We start from the raw sequence: 13302 nt of genomic DNA, 5'->3' as shown, positions 1-13302 counted from the left end.
AAAAAAAACCCTATTTTAAACTTATAGCAGGTGGTATTGGCACAGAAATAAATCAGCAGAACAAAAGAGAAAGTTCAGAAATAGACTCTAGTATATGATTCAGTATACGAGTCAAATCACGAGGGGAAAAAAATAACAGTCAAGGAATATTCATAGAACAACTGGCTAAACCATTTAGCAAGAATAAAAAAAGACCCCTCCCGACCTCACTCCTTATACTAAAATGTTTCAGATGGATTAAAGATTTAAATGTTTTTTTTAACTGCTGAATTATAGTTATTACCTTGAGATTGGAAGGTCCTTCTAAGCATGGTACCAAAGGCAAAATACATAAGGAAAAAGACTGATACATTTGACTACACAAATTTAAAGTTTTTGTGTGGCAATGCATGACACAAACAGGTCAAAAGGGAAATAATAAAGTAGAAAATTTGTTTACAACACATGTGACAGCTAAAAGTGAAAATTACTATAATACAAAGAACTTTTTCAAATCAATATAAGACAAGCCAACTACTGAGAAAAAAGGCACATCACCACAACAGAATTACAAATGACCAATCAACATGCAAATTAGTCAGCGAAATGCAAACAAAACATTGAAAGGTCATTTATCACCTACCAGATTAATCAAGATTAAGAATATCAACGATGCCCAGGTATGTTGAGGCTTCCTGCTGGTGAGAGCATAAACTGGTATAAACTTTCTGAGATTCCTCTGACAATATGTAGTAAATCTACAATGTATATAGTTTTCATTCCAACAACTTCAAGTCTAGGAATTTAGCATAAGTGATAACTGAATACAATTATACAGACATATATAAGAATAGTAGACATCTGGAAACACTCTAAATGCACAATACTCAACAGAGTATTAGTTAAATAAATTATGGTACCAACTTTTAATGCCATCATGATTGACATGAAAAATGTGTCCAATGCATGTTACAAACCACATGCCTAGTTTGACCCCATTTTGGTAACCTTGAGTTAGGCCAAAAAATTATGGATATGGATACACACACGCACATACACAGAGACACACACACACGTCACCAGAATGACTCATTCATTCTCTCTCTTTCTGAAACAATGGATGTACACTTTTTAAAATTGATTTGCCTCACTGCATCACCTGCCCACAAATGGACACAGAAAAATCCACACCCACTTTCCTCTCCAAAATCAGGCACTTGAGTTTAACCAACGATGGCTGTGGGAGGCAAATGGTCCTTAAAACACCATTTGATTGACGTCTACTACCCACTGGTTTTCTCTCTGATGAAGGGAATGGAAAAATTAAAGGGTTAGGAAATCGGAATATGAGATTAGCAAAAAAAGGGAGCCTTGAGAATTCTTTTATACCTCCTTTAAAATCAATTTAAATACTAACTTTATTCCAATCCACTATGGAATTTCAAGGTAATGACTTTTGCTCTGGTCTTAATCTTAAGGGCCCAGCTGCAATTTTAGGTCTGGAGTCATGGATGGACTATTACCTATTTCCCCTAGTTAACCTCCATCTATTTTGGTTGCTTGTGGCTCCTTCTAGAAGTGATGGGGGAAGGTATATCACAGTGAAAAGATAAGTATAAAAAGACACAGTTGCTATAATAGTAAAAGTAACAATTGAAGTTACGTCTCTGTCTGAACCCATCTCTCCACTCTAAAATGGGAAAATGATAACTCCTAACCTTCCCACCACACAGAACTGCTATGAGGATGGAATGAAAGAACATGTATAAACAAAAACTATGGTGGAGATAAATAAAAACTATGGGCACCAAAAAAAAAAAAAAAAAAAAAATTCAGCCAGGGAACAATCTGCTCCATATCTGGGCAACCCTCAGTTTTGATTCCTAGTCTAGAAGGGAGCTCAAGACTGGATCTTGGCACTCACCTCTACACACTGTCCCCAAGACAGTTAATAAGGAAAAGATCCTCCTTCCATCACTACCTGAGGATCTAGCTTTATTTAGTGGCACTCATAACCCAGCTCTGAATGCTACCTGATCAGTCCTTCAACAGAAGGACCCTGTATGCTTCTAGGAAGACCCACTATTGGTCTCCTGAGATGCTCTCCCCGCCTTAACCAGGAATCCACTTGGGAAAAAAAGGGACGGTATTGTGGTTAAGCTACCAGGCGAATTCAGAGAACTGAAGGCTGCCTTCATGTGCATGAGAAAATGATCAGAAAAGAACTGCAGGAAAATGGCGCATCCTTCTTGCAAATGCTCAGCACCTACTTCTGTTAAGTATTAACACTGAGCAACTCTGTGCTATAGTTTGGAACGTTTAGAGGAAGGGACAAAATCTATGTTTTTGTTATTTCAGCATTCTTTCATGAACTGCTTTTACATTTCTGCACTGTACCCAGAAGTACATTTTACTTCATATTTAGTCAGTTTTCTTAACGAGAAACTTTTGATACCAAGCAAATAGGACTTCTTCCTTCCAATGACAATTATGCTAAGTTCCCATGTGGACAAATTCTTTGGCAGTTAATTCTAGAACTTGAAATTAGGCGGACTACAGAAACATATGGTATTTACAGAACTGGTAAAAAATAATAATAAGGGGGAGAAACTCAGATTCTCTCTTTGGTTAGAGGAGGCTTGGAGGAAAATCCTTACTCATCAGAGACCCTACCTCATACTAACCAAATAATTTGTAAAGATTCCAAATGTAATTCAAGAGCTGTGAAAACTGTATGAGTTTGAATTGTTGCACATAAAAATTAAAAGTCGGAAGCTATTTGTATTAGTCTATTGAGAGTTCTACTCTACAGTTCACCTGAATGAGAGCAGGAAGTGTTCTACATGTTGATCCTAAGTTGTAGTCTGAGACGGCACCTCAGAGGACAAAGGACAATTATTCCTAATACTGCCCAGTACTGGCTGGGGCCAGGGCTGACAGCTGGCCTTGAAAACTCAAGCATCAGGGTATCACTTCCCTCTCTCTGACTCTTCCCAGTTCAGAGGATATGCTTTGGGCCAGATCTCCCTGGGGAAGCAGCTTCATAGAGAGTTGCCACCTGTTCCTATCATTGCTCGTGTCTCCTCATCTGCCTACAAGCCCAGGCTGCTCAGATGTGTCCCTCACCGGTGCCCAGCGAGCCGGTGGAGAACACACCAGCCCACCATGTGGGAAAGACTGTCCCTTTTCCTCAGGACTGTGGTGTTGCCCAATTCTAGGACCACGTTCATATATGCTGCACCCTGAGTTGGGCAATATCACTGCCCCCCCCACCCCTCCCCATGCTTTCTATGCTCTAGGCCTGGAGAGGGAGGGAGAAGGCAGAGGAGGACACCACCGTCACTTAGAGAAGCCACAAGCCTCCACCCTTCTTCTCCCTTCGTTCCTTGCTGAGCCTTGGAGTTACACTGTTGGTTAGGGAGGAAAGTTCAAGAACACTGATTCGGGCTTTAAAAGTCAAATCGAATCCACTCCATCTGTAAATTCAGCATATTGACAGTAGATCCGGGACATGGTTCATGATAAAGTAACACTCATAGTTACTGACGTTGTAGATAAAAGGGACGACCGTGTCGCCTGCATTGTTCCCTGCATTGTTCCCCTCCCCACACAGGACTCTGGCCGTGGGCTTCACAGTGTTGCAACCCATTGTTACCACACCACCCCCCCAAGTCTAAAAGGAGGCACAGAGCATTTTTAGGAAATGTTCAGTGAAAAAAAAATTTGCCAAGGCTGTTCTAAACATTCATGTGAAAGAGAACTGTCTAAATTAACGGAATATTTTTACTGGAATGAAGACTTATGGCTTTTGAATACATATAAGACAAAAGGAACTGTATCAAAGCAACACTGCCTAACAGATATTGCAGGGAACTTACTGGAGTGGCCAGGCTAGCATACTTTCTAATTAGTGTGTCAACCAATTGTCGGAAAAGGGCTTCTAAAGTGTTTGCCGTGTTTGCCTATGTCAATGATCTCTAGCCTTTGCAATGACCTCCTTCATAAAGTCAAATTCTAGCCCACACTTAAGTCTATCTCATTACTTATTGTAAAAGAATGGATTCTGAATTAATGACAGAGATGCTATAAAGGAAGAGGCAGACAGTCTCTTGCATTCAGGGCCTAGAGGAGCTGACTCTCCGGCGTCACTCAGAGGAGAACACAGGCCCAGCCCATGTGACCTGTAGCCTGTGGTCAATATTACATTGTACGTCAAGGTTCTCAAGTTCAGAGACACAGAACTCGTCGTGTAGCAGGGAAGACATCAACAATTCCCGAGTGTCCTCCTTTTGGGGGATTCCAAAGAGATAGTCACCGTCTTGAATCCAGGAATGGGATTGCAGGCCCACGCACACACAGGGCCTCTGTGCAGACACCTGAGAAGCTGTCATAACATCTGCCCCAGCAGCAGTGCATCCTCTTCACGCAGCATCGGCAATCTAGACACGGCGGAGGAAAAGAGAGTTCACTGACACTTAGGTTTTCCTGAGGTGCATCCCTGTGTGCACGGGAAGCAGTACAGGAGATGAGCCACCACTCTGTGAGTGGTCAGGGCGCCATCACTGACCCTGCTCTCTTCCTGGGACTGGAGGGCAAGCCCCTCCCTCCTGAGGTGCAGAGTTACCCATGCCTTTCACCTGCTGAGCCTGGGACAACCTCCCGCACTCCCCCTCTGACCCTCCTCAATCCCAGCTGTTCTTCCTGACTCCAACCCCACCCTCCCTCCATTCCACTCATTCCTCAAAACTGACAGTCGCACATACCACACTGCTGAGAAGGAGAGGAATGCGAGGACAATCACCACAGCCAGGGAGCCTAGCCCGACGCCTACCATCTGCTGCAGCGTGAGCGATGAGTCTGCGGGACAGAACCACACGCTGAACCCGCAGAGCACAGGATCACGGCCCTCCCCGGAGGTGCACACCCACCTGTGCTCGCTCTGTTTTAACCAGAGGTTGGCCCCATTTAACAAACCATCCCAAGAATGCCCAGAGTTCCTCTGTGCCCCCTCAGTTGGCCCTGAGAACAGGGCATCAGGAAAAACCGTTCCTCGGCATTTTTGAAAAGGAAGCGTAAAACCGGGCCACATTTAAGTTACAAGGGATAAAAGCTGATCTTGCTGGGCACACACATACAGCATCCTGTGCTGTGTGTGTTGGTCCTCTCTCAAGTCAATTACACTTGATCGATTTTTACCGGCAGTTTTCCTTTGCGTCGAGGAAGATGTCATTCTGACGTCATTTGGACTTTTGCTCCCAAAATGATAGCTCCAGTGATCAAATATAGCAAAAAGGGACTACCCTGGTGCTCCAGTGGTAAAGAATCTGCCTTGCAATGCAGGGGACGCGGGTTTGATCCCTGGTCGGGGAACTAAGATCCCACATGCTGAGGGGCAACTAAGCCTGCACACCAAAACTACTAAGGTTGCTCGTCTCCACTAGAGCCTGCATGACGCAAACTACAGAGCCCATGCGCTCTGGAGCCTGCGCGCCACAACGTGAGAAGAGAAAACCCGCCACCACAAATAGAGAGAAGCCCGAGCACCACAATGAAGAGCCCGCGTGCCACGACGAAAGATCCCTCACGCCTCAACAAAGATCCCACGTGCTGCAACTAAGACCCGATGCAGCCAAAAAAAATAATAATAAAAATATTAATAAAATAAATAAATAAATCTTTAAAAGAAAAACAAATATAGCAAACAAATCCTCTCTGTTGGGTAGAGTCATCTGTCATTTCCCCTACAGGAAGCAAGGGTAGTACCTCCCTGCTCTGTTCAGCAGGTTGCCGTGAAGATAAAATAAGAAAATTGATGTAAAAGCTCTTTGAAAGACATTCATATGTTCTATTCAGAGGTGCATTGCGTGTCAACTCCAGGGAGATGCCTGGCTGTTAACTGAAAAACACACACATTTGAGTTGTACCTTTGGGCCAAGTGACTAAGTCAGGGCATCATGTTCTAAACTAAAGATCTCATTTTAACTTGCAAACACTTACTTAGCACTTACTATGTGCCAGACACTGTTCTAAAACCTCTCGTAACCACCCACTGGGTACCATAATAATAGCACCAGGTATTATTACACTGGGTACTATTATTATTCCCATTTTATAGATGATGAATCCAGACATGGAGTGATTAAGAAACTTGCCCAAGGTCACCCAGCTAGTAAATGACAGAGCCAGGATTCAAACCCAAGCTGCCTGGCTCCAGGATCTTTGCTTTTGACCACAGCACCATGCTTTCCCAGGGCAGATCTGAATCCAGCTCTTTCTGCAGCAGAGTGGGTCATGTTCTCCCCCAGAGGTCAGGGGTGCTGGCCCAGATCTTTCCTCCACAGGCTGATGATGATGGGGCCTCGGGCTGTGGTTGCTCAAATTCCTCTTTGGAAGAACAAAAATCTGTACAATGGTGCCACCAGACATTGAGAAGATCTTGGGGGGCTGACTTTGCATGTATAGAATTAAAAATAAAAATACCACCAAGTCATGGAATAAGTTTAAGGGAGTGCAACCAATTCCAAATTTTTCCAGATGATTTGTTGCAGTTGTCATTGTTGGAATATCAAATTACAGTCATCCCTCAGTATCCATGGGGGATTGGTTCCAGGGCCCCCCTTGGATACCAAAATCCTCAGATGCTCGAGTCCCTGACATAAAATGGTGTAGTATTTGCTTATAACCTACTGTATACTTTAAATCATCTCTAGATTATTTATGATACCTAATACAACATAAATGCTATGTATATAGCTGTAAATACAACATATTCAATAAATGCTAGGTAAATAGTTGCCAGTGTGCAGCAAATTCAAATTTTGCTTTTTGGAACTTTTTGGAATTATTTTTTCTGAATATTTTCAATCCACGGTTGGTTGAATCCATGAATGTGGAACCCACAGATATGGAGGGCCAACTGTATTTCATTTGTCTGTACCCTCCTTTTACCGATGCACCAGGCATATGCTTAGTGATCCCCCTGGGTAATCCAACACTGCCATTGAAGAGTTGAAAACAGCAAAAGCAAACATCTGTTACCGTAAGGGGAGAGGGGCTTAAGAGGAAAAATAGCCCCTGGACTTGAGACCCTCAAAATATAGATGACTTATTTCCCTGGCAGTGAATGTAGCACATTTGAGAACAGTTCAAGCTACTTAACTTTTTCATCATCAATTCTGTGCTGTCTAATACAGTAGCCGCTAGCCACAATGTGGCTATCTAAATCTAAATTAATTTAAATTAAATTAGATTAAAAATTCAGTTTCTCAGTTTCTCAGTCATACTACTTTAAGTGCACATTTCAAGTGCCCAGTAGCCACAAGTGGTGAGTGGCTACCATACTGGACAACACAGCTTTAAAATCTTTCCATCACTGCAGAGAGTTCTACCGATCGGCACTGCTCAGATCTCTACAACTAGGTTGAGAGCAGTTTGATTCTATTGGAGACTCTACAGGGGAGCTGGCACCAGCAAAAGCAGCCATGGAACATATCTCTTGCTAAAGAGCCTGGCAAATCATTACCTCAGAAAATGTTGTCAAGAGACTTTCTAGAGGGACTTCCCTGGTGGCTCAGTGGTTAAGAATCCGCCTGCCAATGCAAGGGACACGGGTTCGATCCCTAGTCCGGGAAGATCCCACATGCCACAAAGCAACTAAGCTCACGTGCCACAGCTACTGAGCCTGCGCTCTAGAGCCCATGAGCCACAACTACTGAGCTTGTGTGCCACAACTGCTGAAGCCCGTGCGCCGCAACGAAGAGTAGCCCCCGCTCGCCACAACTACAGAAAGCCCGTGTGCAGCAATGAAGACCCAACGCAACCAAAAATAAATAAATAAATAAAATTGATTCTTTAAAAAAAAAGAGAGAGACTTTCTAGAGAAACATGGCATGTATTGTTTGGCTACTTTTGGTATTCAGAAGAAAAAAGCCTTGACATTTTTAAGAAGCCATATTCTAAAACGGGAGGAGGAGTTCTGGTTAAATTAGAAATTAATAAAGAAAAAAAATTAAAGGAGTGACTTGAATTACTAGATATTAAAACAGCACAGTATCAGCATAGGAATGAATACATTGGAACAAAATAGAAAGCCCAGAAACAACCCCAAGTATATAAAAGAATTTCAAAGCTTGAATCCTGGAGTCAGGTTGGCCAAGTCTGTATTTGTACACCACCACTCCCCACTTGTGTGACTTTGGGCAAGTTATTCAGCCATTCTGTGCCTCAGTTTCCCCACAGAGGGATGATTTAATAACATGGGAATCATAACCATAATACCCACCTTGTGAGGTTATTGTGATAAATAAATGTTATGACATGTTAGAACTGTGCCTGGTAAGTAATTGGCAAATCTTAGCTATTATTATTATTGTCATTTTTTTGTTACTATTTCAAATCATTGGGGAAATGATACATTATTCATAACTAGCATTGAGAAAATAGGCTAACCATTTAGAATAAAGTAATTTTGATCACTAGAGTTTACGCTCTATACCAACACAAAATCTAGATGGATTAAAGACTTAAACTGAAATTTTAAAGAATTGGAACAAAATGTAAATGAATACTTATCTAACATTAAAGCAGGCAAGAATTTTCTAAGCATATTTATTAATGCAGGAACCTTAAAATAAGAGAATGAGAGATTTGACCATATTAAAAAGCATACACTTCTGTATACCAAAAACGACTATAAGTAAGCATAAAGGGAAAACGGAAAACTGGGTAAAATAATGAGAATAATTAATAAGCAAGGAGTTAACATATAGAGTGTTACAAATTAATAAGGAAAAAGGCAAGTACCTCAATAGCAAGATAAACAAATTCTATCAAAAGGTAAATCATGTATAAAACATGATTACAGATGATTGATAAACCTTTGATCAACTGTTCTCTCTTACAAGTAAAAATGCAAATTAAAACACTGAAAAGCCATTTTTGTGTACTAAATTCCCTAGGGTTTTTTTGTTTTTGTTTTTGTTTTTAAGAGAAACTACAGTATTGGAGATGGTGGAAAGAATCTGGTACTTTCCTCCACTGTTCGTTTCATGCAGTCTACCCAGTATTCCTCCCAACGCTGATCATCTACATCATCTCTATATTTTGTCCTGTATAGTTTCATCCTCTACAGATTTTTTTTTCCTCTATAGATTTTGAGTCATTGATTCATGATGATGGTGAGCTGAAGATGACTGTGGACACTGACCCATGTTCTGTACCTGCCTGGATTTGACATCAACTCATTAATAAGCAACATTTGTGTAGTCATCCCGCCATTTCTAAGCTCACACCCAGCCCTCATTTCCCCACACTGTCTACCGGGCATTGTTAAGTGTTGGCTGAAGTCAAAATCCATTGTGCTTGCCACAGTTTCCTGACCATTTAGTGACTCTGTGCCAGAAGAAAGAAGAGCAGTTTCACCCAATCTGCTCATAGCTCCCATACTGACTGCTGGGAACTACGGCTTCTTCTCCCAGGTGGACACAGAGCCATCTCTTAAAGACCGTGCCTGGCCTTGACTTCAAGTTATCATCATGCACACTTTGCAAAATCTACCTCCCTTTCACAAAGTTCCATGCCCTTTGCTCATCCTGTCTTCCCACTTTTCACTTCTTCGTCAAGATTCCTCAAAGATCACTTGCAGTGGTTTATCCATCTCATTTGCAAATTGTATGAGCCTGCTAGAATTTAGTGCTTCATCCATGGCAGAAGACTTTAATGTATGGAGAGCAGTTAGCTCTTCTCTAGTTTTCAAATATCAAAGAGGACATCTTTCACCCTTAGCAGGAAGCCCAACTATTCCTTACTCTCGAGGTATGTCCTGGGAAATCATCTTTATTCATTCTGTATAACATGACTTGGGTTGTAGCTCCAGGCACAACTCTTGCTGGTAGAACAGTTCCTGGTTATATGTCTTTTTTTCTACATTATATATGTACTCTGTGAACATGAGTCAATCCAATCATGGTATAACCACATGCTTCTTTAGGGACTTCCCACATTAATTCCTTACTGAGAAAATGTATAACTGGCCAATGTGAATTACATTTTTCAGAGTTTTGCCATCCCCTGGTTACCTTCCCTTCCATGGTCTCATGCCATGAAACCATACTTATTTTTCTTCTCAGTCACTTGTAGAATATTCTTTTAGAAACCCAAGTGAGTGAACCATGTGTTATATCCCAGATTCTCAGTGATTCATTCTTAAAGCGAGTAAATCCATTAGGCTTAAACTCCACCAGTCTCTGTAGGGTGGCTCCCCAAAGAGGTATAGTGCTAAGGAGGAGTGATAGGGATTCCCTGGGCTTATCTTGAACCTTTTCACTAATGGAAATATCACAGGTGTTGAAGAGCCAGTTAGAAAGGCCCTATTCCTACTCTCAGACTTCGTGACAGCTTGAGGACTTCCTACGGCTGTGGACATTTTTTCATGAATTTACACCAGCAGGGTCATTTCCTGAAAGCAACAGTTCTGTTCTCCAAAAGGCACAAATAATTAGCACTGTGACTTCTATTTAGTGTGTTAAATTTCTCTCTGCTATTCTAGGGTTCCCTTGCTTGAATCCCCTGCGGAGTAGGAGATGGCAAAGGAGATCAAAGTAGAAAACTAATTTAGAGATAAGTAAAACCTGATGAGTCAACAACATTATTGAATTCATTCTCTATTGCAGCTTAACAAATTACCATAAACTTAGCAGTAGCAGCCATTTATTAGCTCATAGTTCCATGGGTCAGAAGTTCAGGCACACTGTGACTGGGTCCTCAGCTCAGGGTCTTACAAGGCTGAAATAAAGATGTTGAGAGGGCTGCATTTCCCTCTCGAGGCTGTGGGGAAGAATCTGCTTCCAAGCTCATGCAGGTTGTGGGCTAAATTCAGTTCCTTGAAGTTGTAGGACTGAGGTCCCCATATTCTTATTGGCCGTCAGCCAGGGGCCACTCAGCTCCTACAGGCTGCCTGCATCCCTGCCACGTGGTCCCCTCCATCTTCAAAGCCAGCAGGAGAAACCTTTATGTCAAATCCATCTCTCCCTTGGAATCTCCATTTTCCCCTGTCTTTGACTTCTAGACACAGATTTAAAGGGCTAATGTGATCAGGTCAGGTCCATCCGGATAATCTCCCTATTTGGGACTTTAATTACATCTTCAAATTCTTTCACAGCAACAACTAGAATGGCCTTTGAATGAATAACTGAGAGAAAGTGGGTGTACCCCAAGGACCAGGAATTTGTGAGGCCATATTAGAATTCTTCCTACCACTATTATGAAGGTTTAAAATGAGTGTGACTTCCTAACATCATATACAAAAATAAACTCAAAATGGATTAAAGGTCTAAATGTAAGGCCAGACATTATAAAACTCTTAGAGGAAAACACAGGAAGAACACTCTTTGACATAAATCATAGCAAGATCCACCTCCTAGAGAAATGGAAATAAAAACAAAAATAAACAAATGGGACCTAATGAAACTTAAAGGCTTTTGCACAGCAAAGAAAACCATAAACAAGACGAAAAGACAACCTTCTGAATGGCAGAAAATATTTGCAAACGAAGCAACTGACAAAGGATTAATCTCCAAGATTTACAAGCAGCTCATGCAGCTCAATATCAAAAAACAAACAACCCAATCCAAAAATGGGCAGAAGACCTAAATAGACATTTCTCCAAAGAAGATATACAGATTGCCAACAAACACATGAAAGGATGCTCAACATCACTAATCATTAGAGAAATGCAAATCAAAACTACAATGAGGTAGCACCTCACACCAATCAGAATGGCCATCATCAAAAAATCTACAAACAATAAATGCTGGAGAGGGTGTGGAGAAAAGGGAACCCTCTTGCACTGTTGGTGGGAATGTAAATTGATACAGCCACTATGGAAACAGTATGGAGGTTCCTTAAAAAACTAAAAATAGAACTACCATACAACCCAGCAATCCCACTACTGGGCATATACCCTGAGAAAACCATAATTCAAAAAGAGTCATGTACCACAATGTTCATTGCAGCTCTATCTACAATAGCCAGGACATGGAAGCAACCTAAGTGTCCATCGACAGATGAATGGATAAAGAAGATGTGGCACATATATACAATGGAATATTACTCAGCCATAAAAGGAAACAAAATTGAGTTATTTGTAGTGAGGTGGATGGACCTACAGTCTGTCATACAGAGTGAAGTAAGTCAGAAAGAGAAAAACAAATACCATATGCTAACACATATATATGGAATCTAAAAAAAAAAAAAAAAGGTTCTGAAGAACCTAGGTGCAGGACATGAATAAAGACGCAGACGTAGAGAATGGACTTGAGGACACGGGGAGGGGGAAGGGTAAGGTGGGACGAAGTGAGAGAGTAGCATTGACATATATGCACTACCAAATGTAAAATAGATAGCTAGTGGGAAGCAGCTGCATAGCACAGGGAGATCAGCTCAGTGCTTTGTGACCACCTAGAGGGGTGGGATAAGGAGGGTGGGAGGGAGACACAAGAGGGAGGGGATATGGGGATATATGTACACATAGAGCTGATTCACTTTGTTATACAGCAGAAACTAACACAACATTGTAAAGCAATTATACTCCAATAAAGATGTTAAAAAAATAAAATAAAATAAAATGAGTGTGAGTGTATATGTGTATATATGCATGCACATAGCATATTCATAGATAATGTACACACTAGGCTTATACCTTGATGTTAATCTTCTCTGGCTTATTTGATAAGTATTGCACCCACTATGCTTCTTTTCTCACCAGACTGTACTGCTGGTTCGCCAGTAATCATTCAACTCAATTCAATAAATTCTGATTGAGCACCTACTCTGTGCCAGCACTGCTCCAGCCCTTCAAATGCTCTCTCTCAAGGGTATGAAACCTAGTAAGAAAAAACAAGTATACCAGTGACTCGAAAGTATGGCAGAATGGCTAAAGAGAGGGAGGGAGAGAGATCCTGCCCTGTTGAGGAAATTTTAAAAAGTGTCAAGGAGGAGATGACATTTGAATTTAATCTTGAAGAACAGGAGGGGTTGTAATAAACAGAAATTACAAGAAGGTTATAGGGCAATCCAGGTGGAAGTAAGTACATAATCGTATGAGCAAGACATTAAGGAGAGAAAGCAAGGGTCATATCCAGAGAAGAGCTGGCACATCGGTTTGAATGGAGAGGAATGAGAGATTCAATCAGACTGGTACATTGGTGTCAGAAAAAGAAAAAGAAATACTGGAGAACTGTGGAGGGAACATGTCAGGTGGTAGTGCAGGCTTGAGTGAAGAGGGAAGCCTGAACACTGTGATGGGAGATGAGAAAGAGGCTTAGC

General features: G+C 41.5%; 1 protein-coding gene across 2 annotated transcripts in view; it reads right to left on the bottom strand.

The window, feature by feature from the left end:
* Positions 1–4027: 4027 nt before the first annotated feature.
* The window catches only part of SUSD1 (sushi domain containing 1), a 124065-nt gene continuing 114790 nt past the window's right edge, over positions 4028–13302 (bottom strand). For both annotated transcript variants that reach the window (XM_061201030.1, XM_061201031.1), the window contains 2 exons: positions 4743–4836; positions 4028–4418 (listed from right to left, as the gene is read on the bottom strand). In XM_061201030.1, the coding sequence (XP_061057013.1) occupies position 4418; positions 4743–4836 (95 nt within the window). In that variant the 3' untranslated portion in view covers positions 4028–4417. The remainder of the gene's footprint in view (positions 4419–4742; positions 4837–13302) is intronic.

This window comes from Eubalaena glacialis, chromosome 9, assembly GCF_028564815.1.
Source record: "Eubalaena glacialis isolate mEubGla1 chromosome 9, mEubGla1.1.hap2.+ XY, whole genome shotgun sequence".
Lineage (NCBI taxonomy): Eukaryota > Metazoa > Chordata > Mammalia > Artiodactyla > Balaenidae > Eubalaena > Eubalaena glacialis.
Note: the sequence above shows the minus strand (reverse complement) of the source record. Positions and strands in the feature narration are given on the sequence as shown.